General features: G+C 48.3%; 1 protein-coding gene across 1 annotated transcript; it reads left to right on the top strand.

The window, feature by feature from the left end:
- Positions 1–5,489: 5,489 nt before the first annotated feature.
- LOC142802965 (membrane metallo-endopeptidase-like 1) lies at positions 5,490–10,549 on the top strand. The gene is made up of 2 exons (XM_075888050.1): positions 5,490–5,766; positions 7,941–10,549. The coding sequence occupies exons 1-2, from the start codon at positions 5,521–5,523 to the stop codon at positions 10,026–10,028; spliced, it is 2,334 nt and encodes a 777-aa protein (XP_075744165.1). The 5' UTR covers positions 5,490–5,520; the 3' UTR covers positions 10,029–10,549.
- The last annotated feature ends 1,541 nt before the right edge of the window (positions 10,550–12,090 follow it).

The following is a 12,090-nucleotide window of genomic DNA, read 5'->3' as shown; positions in this document are numbered from 1 at the left end:
GTGAGCCACTGCCGTCAGATGGCTCTGGCGTTCCGACGTCTTCAGAAGCTATTCTTCCGGGAAAGTGAGTGGGTTACGTCTTCTTACAAAATCTAGCATTCAGCGAACATAGGCCGTATAACGGAATGCGGAATACAACTTATTCCAGGTTGGTTCTCTCTAACTTGTTGTCAATTACGAATGTCAGTCAACAAAGCGAGCGCCCATGCAGGCACTACCACACTGCGGGTGCTTTTCGCTGTCTTTTTCCAAATACTTCGGTACTTCGCACATGGGCGGCGTCCATCATGACACTTGAGAACGAATAAGTATTACATATACCGTTGTGCGCTATAGGCGCCTAAAACCGGTTGCCCGTGACTTCATGTTGTCGTCATTCGTTAACCATTACCGAAAACAACTCCACCGTAGTGCCACAGCTTCGTAGCTACAAATTCAGGTGCCATGTTTAGACGACGTCTTATGTTGACGTCATCTTTTCGCATCACTGACGCCGGGAGACGCCGACGCTGCCGGTGGTCAATTTTCGTGTTTGCTGTGGCATATAACGCTTCGGCCTTAACAGTGAGTGCTGTGAAATCGACGTTCTTCAATGCCGCAGGCAATCGTCGTCTCGCCAATGGGGCGGCAGCCTGTTCGACCTGTCCCCGAGCACCAGAATCGACGACACAACGACGGCGGTCGCGGGTTTGCGCCCCAAGAGCGTGTTCCAGCTGTTCGGACAGTGGGCGCAGCCGGTATTGCCACAGCGCACAGGCGTTGCCTCCAACGCGGCGATTCCGCAAAACCAGTGCGACCACGGGCTCGCGCCGCCGAATTCAGGGGGTAGCGGTGCACCTACACCGGCCGTTGCAGGTATGCATCTTCTTGCGCGGATTCAAACGGAATATCCTCCTTACTCAGGTGGCAGAACGACCTCTCCCGAAAGGCGTTAAAGGGGTGGTGGCACCATATTTGCGGCTAGCGTGTTCTTTGCCGAAAGCGTTTCTTACAGTTCCAAGGAGCATGATGCAGGCAGTGAAGGTAATCGCTGCGCAATCGATCGGGCGAACGCAAGAAAAGGACAGAGTAAACGGAAAGAGCACAAACTCGCGACTGATTTTATTCATTTGGTCGCCATTTGTACATGCACTATTTTTATACGTCCCAAATTAATCGAAAGAAGAAAAGGGGGAAGGAGGAGGAAACACGTGTCAAGATCACCTCACGTCAACTAAATCCACTCAAAAAATTGATTTTTTTGTTATACAGAGCAACAGAAGTGTCACGCATGGTTGTCGGCTATTTCCGTACTATAAAATGCTTATAGTCTCTCTTTGCTTTCGTCTAAAATTCTCGAATATAGGCTCGTACTCTATGCATGAGCTGATGCACGGGCATGTTCGCCCCTCCTCTTTGGGAATTGATGTGGCATGCTCACCAACTCGTTAATTAATGCAGCACGCCCTGTTTGTCCCACGGTACGTACGACTGCACGGGAGCGGTATTTGGTACGCAACCCCTGTGGCACCTTCATGCTTTTTACCGCAGTCGCTTCACTGTTGTCAGTTCCTACACACCCTTAGGAAAAAACCGCCGAGTTTTTTCGGTGCCGGAAAAAACACTTGGACATGCCTTTCTGCCACTTTCTTCGAGTTATGCTTGACTATATGGCACAACTCTGACATTATTCCTGCGCAGTCGCACTGTCACTGCCACGATTTTCTTTCTTTTGACTTCTTTCAGAAGTTTCTCAGCCACAGGCGTGATGATTGCGGGTGGGAAGCCCGCTGAAAGCAGCCTATTGATTTGATTCTGGGAACTATATCATGCATGGCGTGTGGGCATGACTTGATACGAGCCGATTCCAGTAAAGAGCTTACAGTTACCCTCTTAACTATTTTCGGATGCACACACTCAAAAGGCAAGAGCTCTTGCTGTGCTTTTGGGGCGTATCATGTGGTGCTGAGTAACATTCAACTTAATATCTAAAAACTGTGCACTCAGATTTGGGTGCACGTTAAAGAACCCCAGATGGTCAAAATTTCTGGAGCCCTCCACTACGGCGTCTCTCATAATCAAATAGTGGTGTTGAGACGTTAAACCCCACAAATCAATCAATATCCAAAAACTGCAGTGAGTCTTTGCCGCATTGTCTGAAGCTGGTTAAAATTCTACTCATTTAATTATGGGGTGGGGGGGGGGGGGGTTTAGTTAGTTGTTTGAACAAAACAATTAAAAAGTCGTCTACATACTGGAAGGCCTTGAGAACGCTAGCTCCCGACTCGGAGAGCGGTCCACTGTGGCTAAAAATATATTACGTAGGACCAGGACTACACATGATCCAATACATATGCCCTGCCGTTGAATGTAGAAGTCATCGCTAAAGGAGATAAATGTGGCATGTAAATAAATATCTAGAAGGAACGCAAAACTGTCGACTGTCACTATGGTAGAATTTCGAAAGCTGATCTCGCCATTTTCCTGAATGCACTCCCTCACCGTCAAGAACAAATCATCATGAGCCGCTGAATAAAACAACTCCTCTATATCCACAGAAAAGGCATAGCCTGCATGGGCACCTGCCTTGCATAAACTAACAACATCCCAAGAGTTTTTTTGTGTTTTTTTTGTGACAGAAGGGTCTTCAACATGTAGGGCACTGTAATGTTTTTTGCAGAAATCGGCTGATCAGGGGCTCACCCAACAAGAAGGTATTCTAAAATGATACACGCACTAAAATTCATTTTTTTTTCTTACTAAGTAAGTTTATATCGCATTTTTTTTCCTGTAGACAATTTAGGTTTCGGTTTATGGGTGCCGATTCGGGCTTTGACGTGGCAGTGTAGGGTGGCTTGGTCACGTGATCACACAAGGACGTGACGCACATCGTGTTGATTATCGTCTGCTTTCGCACACACGTGCCACACAAGCACCTGCAAAACAAACGTGCAGCAGCTGCGATGCTTCGCGGGTACGTACGTTGGGCGTCTCTTGAGGTCATTCGCCTCACTACAATAGGTGGGCGCACAGCAAGGGAGTAAAAGGGCGCCCACTTCTGTAGTCACCTGCGAAGGGGGGGTGCAAACACAGCCCCACGCATCAACATAATCGGGAGGGGCGCGCTGAATTAGAGGGGGGCAAAGTCAGCCCCATATATTGACAGAACAGGGAGCAGGAGTGCTGCGATAACCCCCACCCCACCCCTGAATGGGAAACCTGCGCACGCCTAGGCTTACTACAGATTTCGGCGTGATGCCGCTACAACTTTCGTTGCCCTTGCTACAGAGCTACGACTGTACTGGACGGGCTTCGGATGGACTTTGGTCAAAAAAGTGAGCACCTACGTACAGCTTGAAAACGAAATAAAGTATAGTCTCTACGTTTTCCGCGTCCGACCATTCGTGCAGGGTGTCCTAGCATGCAGAAGAAACCCACGAGAGGCTTGTTTTTGCCTCGAAATGTGATGGCACCCCCCCCCCCCCTTTAACCCAAGGCTCCATCCTAACCAAATGTTCTAACTCTGTCTTTTTTAACAGTCACCTATCTAAACCCCTATCAATTAACTCGGACGTCCCATTAGGGCTTGTCCTTGGTCATCTCATTCCTAAGATAGATAGCCACCCGTATTTTATTTTGGTAAATTCGGCTTTTATCCGCAAAGACCGTAAGCAACACTCGGCGCTGATCTAGCAGCAGTGGTTGAAAAGCATTGCGATAACTTGAGATCATTCTGCTAAGACTTCGCATATGGTTCCCAGCTTACGCAACCTCGAGAGATAACGCTGGAATTTTCAAAACCGCATAAAAACCGAAGACGCCCTTCACTGGTTGTCAGATTATTGACGGCCAACTCGCACTGTTCGCTACTATCTGTATTGCTTGTGGTTATGATTTGTGGGGTTTAACGTCCCAAAACCACCATATGATTATGAGAGACGCCGTAGTGGAGGGCTCCGGAAATTTCGACCACCTGGGGTTCTTTAACGTGCGCCCAAATCTCAGCACACGGGCCTACAACATTTCCGCCTCCATCGGAAATGCAGCCGCCGCAGCCGGGAATCGAACCCGCGACCTGCGGGTCAGCAGCCGAGTACCTTAGCCACTAGACCACCGCGGCGGGGCTTGCTTGTGGTTAGAATTTCCGTTTCTCGGGGGGACTTGCCCATTTTGGAAGTTTCGTCTCAAACCACCCGACTGAGGTCGTCGTCGACGTTACGACTACGTAATGACATTAACGACTCACTCTTGCATGTTTAATGTAGCACAGGAATGTCTACTGATTATTTTGTATTACAGACAACTGACGAAAGCGACTCGCAGTTATGCCAGAAAACCACAGGGGACATTTGTGGTTTCTTAACCGTACGGTAATGATTGTCACCTAAATTGACACAAGTTAAAGCGGACGAAAGCTCACTCTTCCCATCCGTGTAGTCCTATCACGAACCTTTCCAAATTACGCCTTCTATTCCCTGCCACTTGATCTGCAACGGAGGGCCACACTCGCTGCCTGGGCTAGAAGTGGTGATGTCTAACATCCCCAGGTATCAAGCACACATAAATACCACGTAAAGAAAGTGAACGAGGCAGCGCTTTTTGCTGTAGCTCAAATGGCAGAGCATCAAGCACCTAATTTGGAGGTTGTGGGCTCGAATCCCACCTACGGAATGGGTTGTTCTATGCCCCCATTGATGGCATGCACTTTAAGGGAGGAGCATTACAGTATACACTTCAGACACCACAAATAAATGCCCACTACGCTTTACTGGCTCTCTTGTCAGCGGGATTCATTATCTGCGTATATTACAGAAAGACGACGCCCTCGAAGACATCCCCGCTTTTGTACTAATGATTGTGTAGTCTGCTGACCAATTACTCATTCTCGTAATCAACGCATCCTTCAGATGCGTACAAAATTGGTGTCATGTTTGGCTGATTTTGCTCAATCCAACTCACTCAATGTAAACGCGTCTTTCTCTCACCTTCCCAGCGGCCTCCCTTTGATCCTTAGCTTACAACAGATGAAGGGCTGGGGTAGTAAAGAGCTCTCCGAATGGAACATCAGAACCGTCCACCGCCATTATCGCCAAAAACGTGCATGGTCGTAAGCCTGAATTCCAATCAGTAACTAATTACGAAAAGGATCTCACTGAGTGAGGCTATGGGACGATCTCTGTGAACATCTTTGACGATTAGGGGGTGGGGGGTAGCGCCCCCCTATGTTTTACCCTCAATCTGGGCTCCTGCTTATTCTAACGGTATATATGTAGTGGAGCAAGTTTGATTCGTGATTCATCATAGGCACTTCATCCTGGCTTCACCGCTTTGAGCTCACGCTGCTTATTTCTCGTACTTAATTTTAGCATCAGCCGTTGGGCTGATGACGGGTACACTAATTTGCTACTTCAAACGGTCCTGCACAGCAGGTATCATTTCTTTCAAAATGACACAGCCATGACTGCAAAGCCACACGCATACATATTGCATACCACCACAGGTCAAGGTAAATCTGGGGCCTCGGGAAGCCGTTTGCCGTTGATGCCAGCCGTACGAGGGCACTCTGCTGCAGCATCGCAGCCAGATGGGCGTGGCCTGATGGACCCACTGAGGGCGCCGCAAAAGGGGCAGCCTTCGAGTGGTGTCGGCGGTGCACGCAAGTGCAGGTCTTGTAAAAGCCGCGAGATGGGCTACAGTTACTTCACGTCGGAGACGCAGTGCAATCGGGAGTCGAAGAAAGCCAGGACCACTTTCAACTGGTCCGGTCTGGAGAGCATGCAGAACTTGGTGAGTGCCCCGCCAGCACTTGATTTCGGCGAATGAGTGACTGAATGAATGAATGAGTGTTTGAATGAATGAATGAATGAATGAATGAATGAATGAATGAATGAATGAATGAATGGTTTGTCTTGATCCTGGGTGCATGTAAAAAAATTACCGCCTTATCCACAAAGGAAATGATGTTAGAGGAGCCTGCTCGGAGATGATCGGGTAACCCGCGAATCCTCCATACACATCTCCTACCATCATATATAAACGTGGCAATATTGTTATATATACATTGCATATACAATATTTATTGATTTACATTTGAATGCACCGTAAATATTTTGACGAAGTATGTACATTTTATAGACTGTGTTCTTTTGCAAAGTACAAAAAGGGCATCGCTCGATGAGCTCAGGGGTGTGTTTCTCTTGAGAGATGATTACTTTATGATGCAAGCAGTATGTACAATATATATATACAAAGGTCATAGCTCATGTGCCATAAAACCCCACTATTCATTATCATTAAGTACAAGAAGGGCATTCCTCCATGAGCTCGGGGACTTGTTTCCCTTTAGAGATATTACTTTATGATCACTAAAGTATGTTCCCAAGAGATTATCGGTTGTGGGACGCAGTGGAAAGTTCGCAAAAGCCACATCGATGCAGGTGCCCCTAAAGGGGGTGGGACGTTTGCAGTTGTACGACACCCATTGGAGAGCGTAACGTGACATCGTGTTGAACTATCCAATTACTTGGCATGATGCCAACGTTCATATCTCCGACGACTACAAAAGGACCGTCTTTGAACTCGGTCCTGTAACGATGCATTGTTTTCTCAATGTACTTGGTGACGTCATCTTCTGGCAAGTTCGGTGCCAAGTACGTGGTCATTATTATTGCTACCCCGGATGAGAGTTTTGCAGCGGCGTGCTCCCCGTTATTCCTGTGGCTGGTTATTGGCAACGCGATATCTTCAATTGCATCAGGTAGCTTCTCGTAGATCCTGACACCACCCGCAGGACGCTCCGCCTCTTTGGTGCCGGCGACTGGAACGAACATGTTAATGTGCATGTTTCCACCGTTCCATGTCATCGTGAAGCAGAGCACGTCAGCTGGTGTTAGGACGGCATCATGTTCGATGTCATGAACGTGTGCGTTGTGGGACCACACGTTCTGAGGAGCAAGTGTGAACTCGATAGAGCGGAAAATTGACGATGGATGGATGGATGGATGGATTGATGCTATGAGCGTCCCCTCTATAACGGGATGGTGACATGTGTGCCACCAGGCTCGCAAGAAAAAAAACGAAATCTTTTTTTGTATGTTGGCCTAATGCTTTATGTATTTCGAATAAATCGATCTTATCAGAAGCCCCGCCGCGGTGGTCTAGTGGCTAAGGTACTCGGCTGCTGACCCGCAGGGCGCGGGTTCGAATCCCGGCTGCGGCGGCTGCATTTCTGATGGAGGCGGAAATGTTGTAGGCCCGTGTGCTCAGATTTGGGTGCACGTTAAAGAACCCCAGGCGGTCTAAATTTCCGGAGCCCTCCACTACAGCGTCTCTCATAATCATATAGTGGTTTTGGGACGTTAAACCCCACATATCAATCAATCAATCTTATCAGAACAAAGAAAAATATAACCTTGGGTGGTGGTGCGCCATTTAGTGAGCATTGTTGAAATCACCGGAGATGATGCCATCAGCGGCGACCGGAGAATGGTACACTGGCAACACTGGTGTACACGGTGGCGGCCACCAGACAAGGCGCAAGCATAAGACGCTTGTCGAGCAATCTCCTAAAGAAAGCATGACAGGGACCCCTGCAGGGTACCTGACACATATTACACCAACATTTGCATGATTTATCGGCAGTTCGTTAGCTTACCACAGCTTGTGCCTCTCTAATATTTTCTTTATCTGTAATGTATGTTGTGGTGAGTCAACTTAAAAGCATTCGTGAGCAACCACAGGCATTGCAGTGAATCGAACAGCTTAAACTGTAGGCCGCTAGGATGCTCCAAGAAACTTCAGTTACTAGATCGCTTCGGTTTGTCGTTCTCTGTGTACATCACTGCCTTTGTTTTTCTAACGCATCCAAAAACACAACATGCTATTTCAACTATCCCCCCCCCCAAAAAAAAAAAACAGTATTTGTCAAGTATATCGCGTCATTCGCATATCTTTGCTTTCAGCAATGCCGCCTTCCAGACTCAACCGCTACATCTCCGAGGTCCAGGGCTGCGTTCTGCGAGACCACATTGATAGCCGCCGGGTTTTGTCTATTTTGGGCTGCGTTCGCCATCATCATGATCCTCATGCGAGAGCGTCGTGGTGCGTCTGACGATAATGGGAACCCTTTGTGCCAGACGTATGACTGCATTCAACATGCCATGCTTCTCGCCAACATCACGTCGGCTTCAACCGTGGACCCCTGCGACGACTTCTCCAAGTATGTCTGCTCCGTCTTGTCTCCTTCTGACAGATTTCAGAAGAGCGGGGGTCACTACGCGTCCTCCTCAGCCATGGACGCCATCATCTACGGCTGGTACGAGGGCCTCGAGGAGACCCTTAACGCCGGGGTTAGCCATGTACCCATCGGTATCAAGGCTCTGGAGATGTACGCTGCCTGCATCGCCGAGCCTTCGAGGTACCGCACGAACCCGGCCGAGTTTCTGCGTTTCTTGAAGCATATTGGACTGAGCTGGCCCGAGCCCCCTCCAGAAGACGTCGATGCCCTCTCTGTGTTCGTGTCACTCACATTCGACTTCGAAGCTCCGGCCTGGTTTTCGGTTGACATCAGTGAGTCCAGAGACCAGAAGCACTGGCGGCTCGTCATCTCCCCGGACGGTTACCTGCCCATACTACTGGTGCAGCAACGGGGCATATTGAAAAGTGGTGGGTTCACGTCCTACTGGAGAAGAATTTGGAACGCGTTGGTGCCGGACGTCGCCCCTCCCGGTGAGTACGAGCTCGAAGCCGACCGCCGCGCGATGGAGGATATCTTGGGCAAACTCCGCGGAGCAGCCTCGAGTCCTCAGAAGGAAACCACACCGTTGAGCCTCGGAGATATAGGCGGGTATACAAACCCCGTGTCGTCCTCTGGATGGCTTGATGCTCTCAACAAAACCTTACCTCTACCCGTAACGACGGCCACGGAGGTGTACATTACCGACGTAGGGTACGTGAGGACGGTCGGCAGCCTCTTCGCCAAGTACAACGACAGGCAGCTCGTCCGGCATCTCTCATGGCTATTCGTGCAGCTGTACGGCCCCGTGGCGGATCCCCACCTTCTCGTCGACCGACACGGTAGCGACGAAGTCGCGAACGCGTCCCGCGCCCTGTTCTGTGGCTCGAACGTCGAGATCTCCTACAAGCTGCTCGTCTCGATGCTGTTCTTCGTCTCGAGCATTTCCGTCCCCGACCGGACTTTGGTCGACGCCTGTTTCGAATCGTTGATCGTAACGGGGGCGGACAAGGTTGCCAACTCCAGCTGGCTGGACGTGGATAGCAAACTTCTCGCTGGAGACAAGATCAAGGCTGTCGAGGCTCGTGTCTGGCCCGATGAGATCCTCGTGAAGACTAACTTTCTGGAACGGATATACGAGGAGTTTCCGGAAGGCCGGACGTCGTTCGCCACTTACTGGGTCGAGTCTCGGCGAAACATCCGCAACCTCAAACGGAGGAAGCTGTACCGGCTATTGTCCACTCAACCTCCTAGTTTCCGAGAACCGTACCTAAGCTACGATGCCACTCTTAATCGTGTACTATTTGCTATGAGCGCCCTGGTAAGACCTCTGCTCTATAGGAACGGCACAAAAGGCATGTTGTACGGAGGCATCGGTTTCCTGATGGCGCTCGAAATCGTCAGGTCATTGGACGTCGCTGGCTTGCGATGGGACCCCAACGGCAACCTCGCCGCCGATTTCATCCTCTCGAAGTCGTCCATGGAGGAGTACGGTGAGCGCGCCACGTGCTACGGCCCCGAAAGGAACGTGAGTGCCTTTCCAGAAGTTCCAGCGTTGGAAGTTGCGTACGCTGCGTTTCAACAGGAGCTGAAAACGGATGGACGCCGGTACAGGATTGGCTACAATTTTACCGAAGAGCAAGTGTTCTTCTTGACCTTCTGCTTGACGATGTGCCTACGACGCTACGCCGTCATGAGCCCCGTCGGCACCGACTGCAACAAGGCGGTGCAGAATTTCCCCCCCTTTGCGAAGACGTTCTCTTGTCCCGAAAGTTCCAACATGAACCCGAACGTCCGGTGCAGGTTTTTTGACTGAACGTACAAAATGCAAACCTGACATGAAGAAAAATGACAAGCTCGATGGTATCTCGGTGCTCTTCTTCAGCAAGTATCAGGTTTGCACTGCGCTCTTTAAAGTGACAACGAGAAAGCGACGAGGCAAATTTCCTGCGTGCACTTTCACACGCACCTTCGTGTCATATAGCTGACTTCCGAATAGAACTGCAAGTAAGGTACGAATGCACGTGTTGTCGACCATCGATTTCATTTGCCGTTCAGTGCCCAAGCAAAGGCTGATCATTTTCACTCGGGCAACTTATTTGTGCAGAATATTTTGGTTTATTTTTCTAAGCTCTTTTTCTGAACGTATATTTCATATTTGATTGCCTTAGTCATTAAAGAACTCTTGAACTTTATAGCTTCTGGAACTCTATAACTCTATAGAAACTCTATAGGAACTTTCGAACTCTGTTATCACCCAAGACACCAAGAACTCGATAGCTCTGTCTACGCTTGGTTGAATTGTATAACTTTATGATGTAATGAAGCTCAATTGAATGCTGCTATCAGGACTAAATTTACAGTAGTCTATTTTTGCTTTCGTTGTTGATGTACGAGAAAAGCTTTCACCGTTTCGGCAATAAAACGTTAAGATTCAAAGCATGCTGAAGTGACCTCACAACAGTCTACAGGTAATGTTCACATCGCTAAAACACTTCTATATAGACCAGCATGGGTTTCAGCAACAAGCGTTAAGTGACGAACACTTGTGTCACTATACTGTCAAAAAAAGTGTAAGTTCTGGCATAAATTTACTGCGTTGGGGCAGGAAATATATGCAAAAGAAAAAAATTGTCTCGACAGCAAAAATACTTGTGTAGCAAAACTAGTTGTTTCTGATTTACTAATTTACTAACGCAACCGGCATTGTAGCCCTGGGCTTTCTCTTTTGTCTGGCTTGGTTAACCTTCCTGACTTTCCTCTCCATCTCTCTCTGTCAGTTATCTGGTGTGCAATGGGCAGTATATCATTCGGTGGCCGAGTCGCATCTATCACAGAATAGAGCTTGGCCGCAGGGATCATAAGCGGGCGCATGGTTCCCCTTCAGGGGGGCGAAGGTTCGTCGAAGCACTTCCCACCCCCTCTCAGGGGGCTGCCACTCCATCGGCCCCCTCGTGCGTATGCTTATGACAGTGATGGCTCCCAAAAAGCAAAAAAAAAATCACTGAAATATATATATATATATATTTAGAAATGTATAAGATCTTATTGATGGACGTTATGGAATACCACTGCTGAAAGTAACATGTCAAACTTTTTTTTTTAGAAATGTACGAGATCTTATTGATAGACGTAATAGAATACGACTGCTGAACGTAACATTCAACTCTTATTTTGACAAGCAATGAAATCAATTTACTGAACTAACAACATTTTTACAAATGTACGAGACGTTATTGATAGACGTTATAGAATACAACTGCTGAAAGTAACATTCCGTTCCTATTTTAGCAAGAAAAGAAATCAGTTTACTACAAAATGCTTTTTCTAAAGCTAAGTTCAAGACGATAGTTATAGCGCGAGAACAAAACGACGACACAGAGACAAGAAGGACCTCACGCTATAACTATCGTCATGCCGTACTAACTAGCCCAAGCTGCCACACTTCTAAGTTCAAGGTTTCAATATGTTACGCAGTTTTTCTGTACGTATGCTTCGTTCCCACGCTTGCGGATTTCACGCCACAAGGGAAGCGTACATTTTATAGTTTTTGTAAAGCAATTGCGAAATTATTTAGCTATTTTTCTTGAAATTACTGGACATTGGGGGTATGTACTATTGGAATACAACCGCAGAACACTGAAACATCAACGCCCCGCCGTGGTGATCTAGTGGCCAAGGTACTCGGCTGCTGACCCGCAAGTCGCGGGATCGAATCTTAGCTGCAGCGGCTGCATCTCTGATGGAGGCGGAAATGTTGTAGGCCCGGGTGCTCAGATTTGGGTGCACGTTAAAGAACCCCATGGTGGTCGAAATTTCCGGAGCCCTCCACTACGGCATCTCTCCTAATCATATGGTGGTTTTGGGACGTTAAACAC

This window comes from Rhipicephalus microplus, chromosome 3 (genome assembly GCF_043290135.1).
Source record: "Rhipicephalus microplus isolate Deutch F79 chromosome 3, USDA_Rmic, whole genome shotgun sequence".
NCBI lineage: Eukaryota > Metazoa > Arthropoda > Arachnida > Ixodida > Ixodidae > Rhipicephalus > Rhipicephalus microplus.
Note: the sequence above shows the minus strand (reverse complement) of the source record. Positions and strands in the feature narration are given on the sequence as shown.

What these genes read in the sequence shown, in the direction of transcription:
- LOC142802965 (XM_075888050.1), top strand. Translation starts at nt 5,521, where the DNA reads ATGCCAGCCGTACGAGGGCACTCTGCTGCAGCATCGCAGCCAGATGGG. An exon ending in TGGAGAGCATGCAGAACTTG is followed by an intron (nt 5,767 to 7,940) that starts GTGAGTGCCCCG and finishes CTTTGCTTTCAG; the next exon opens with CAATGCCGCCTTCCAGACTC.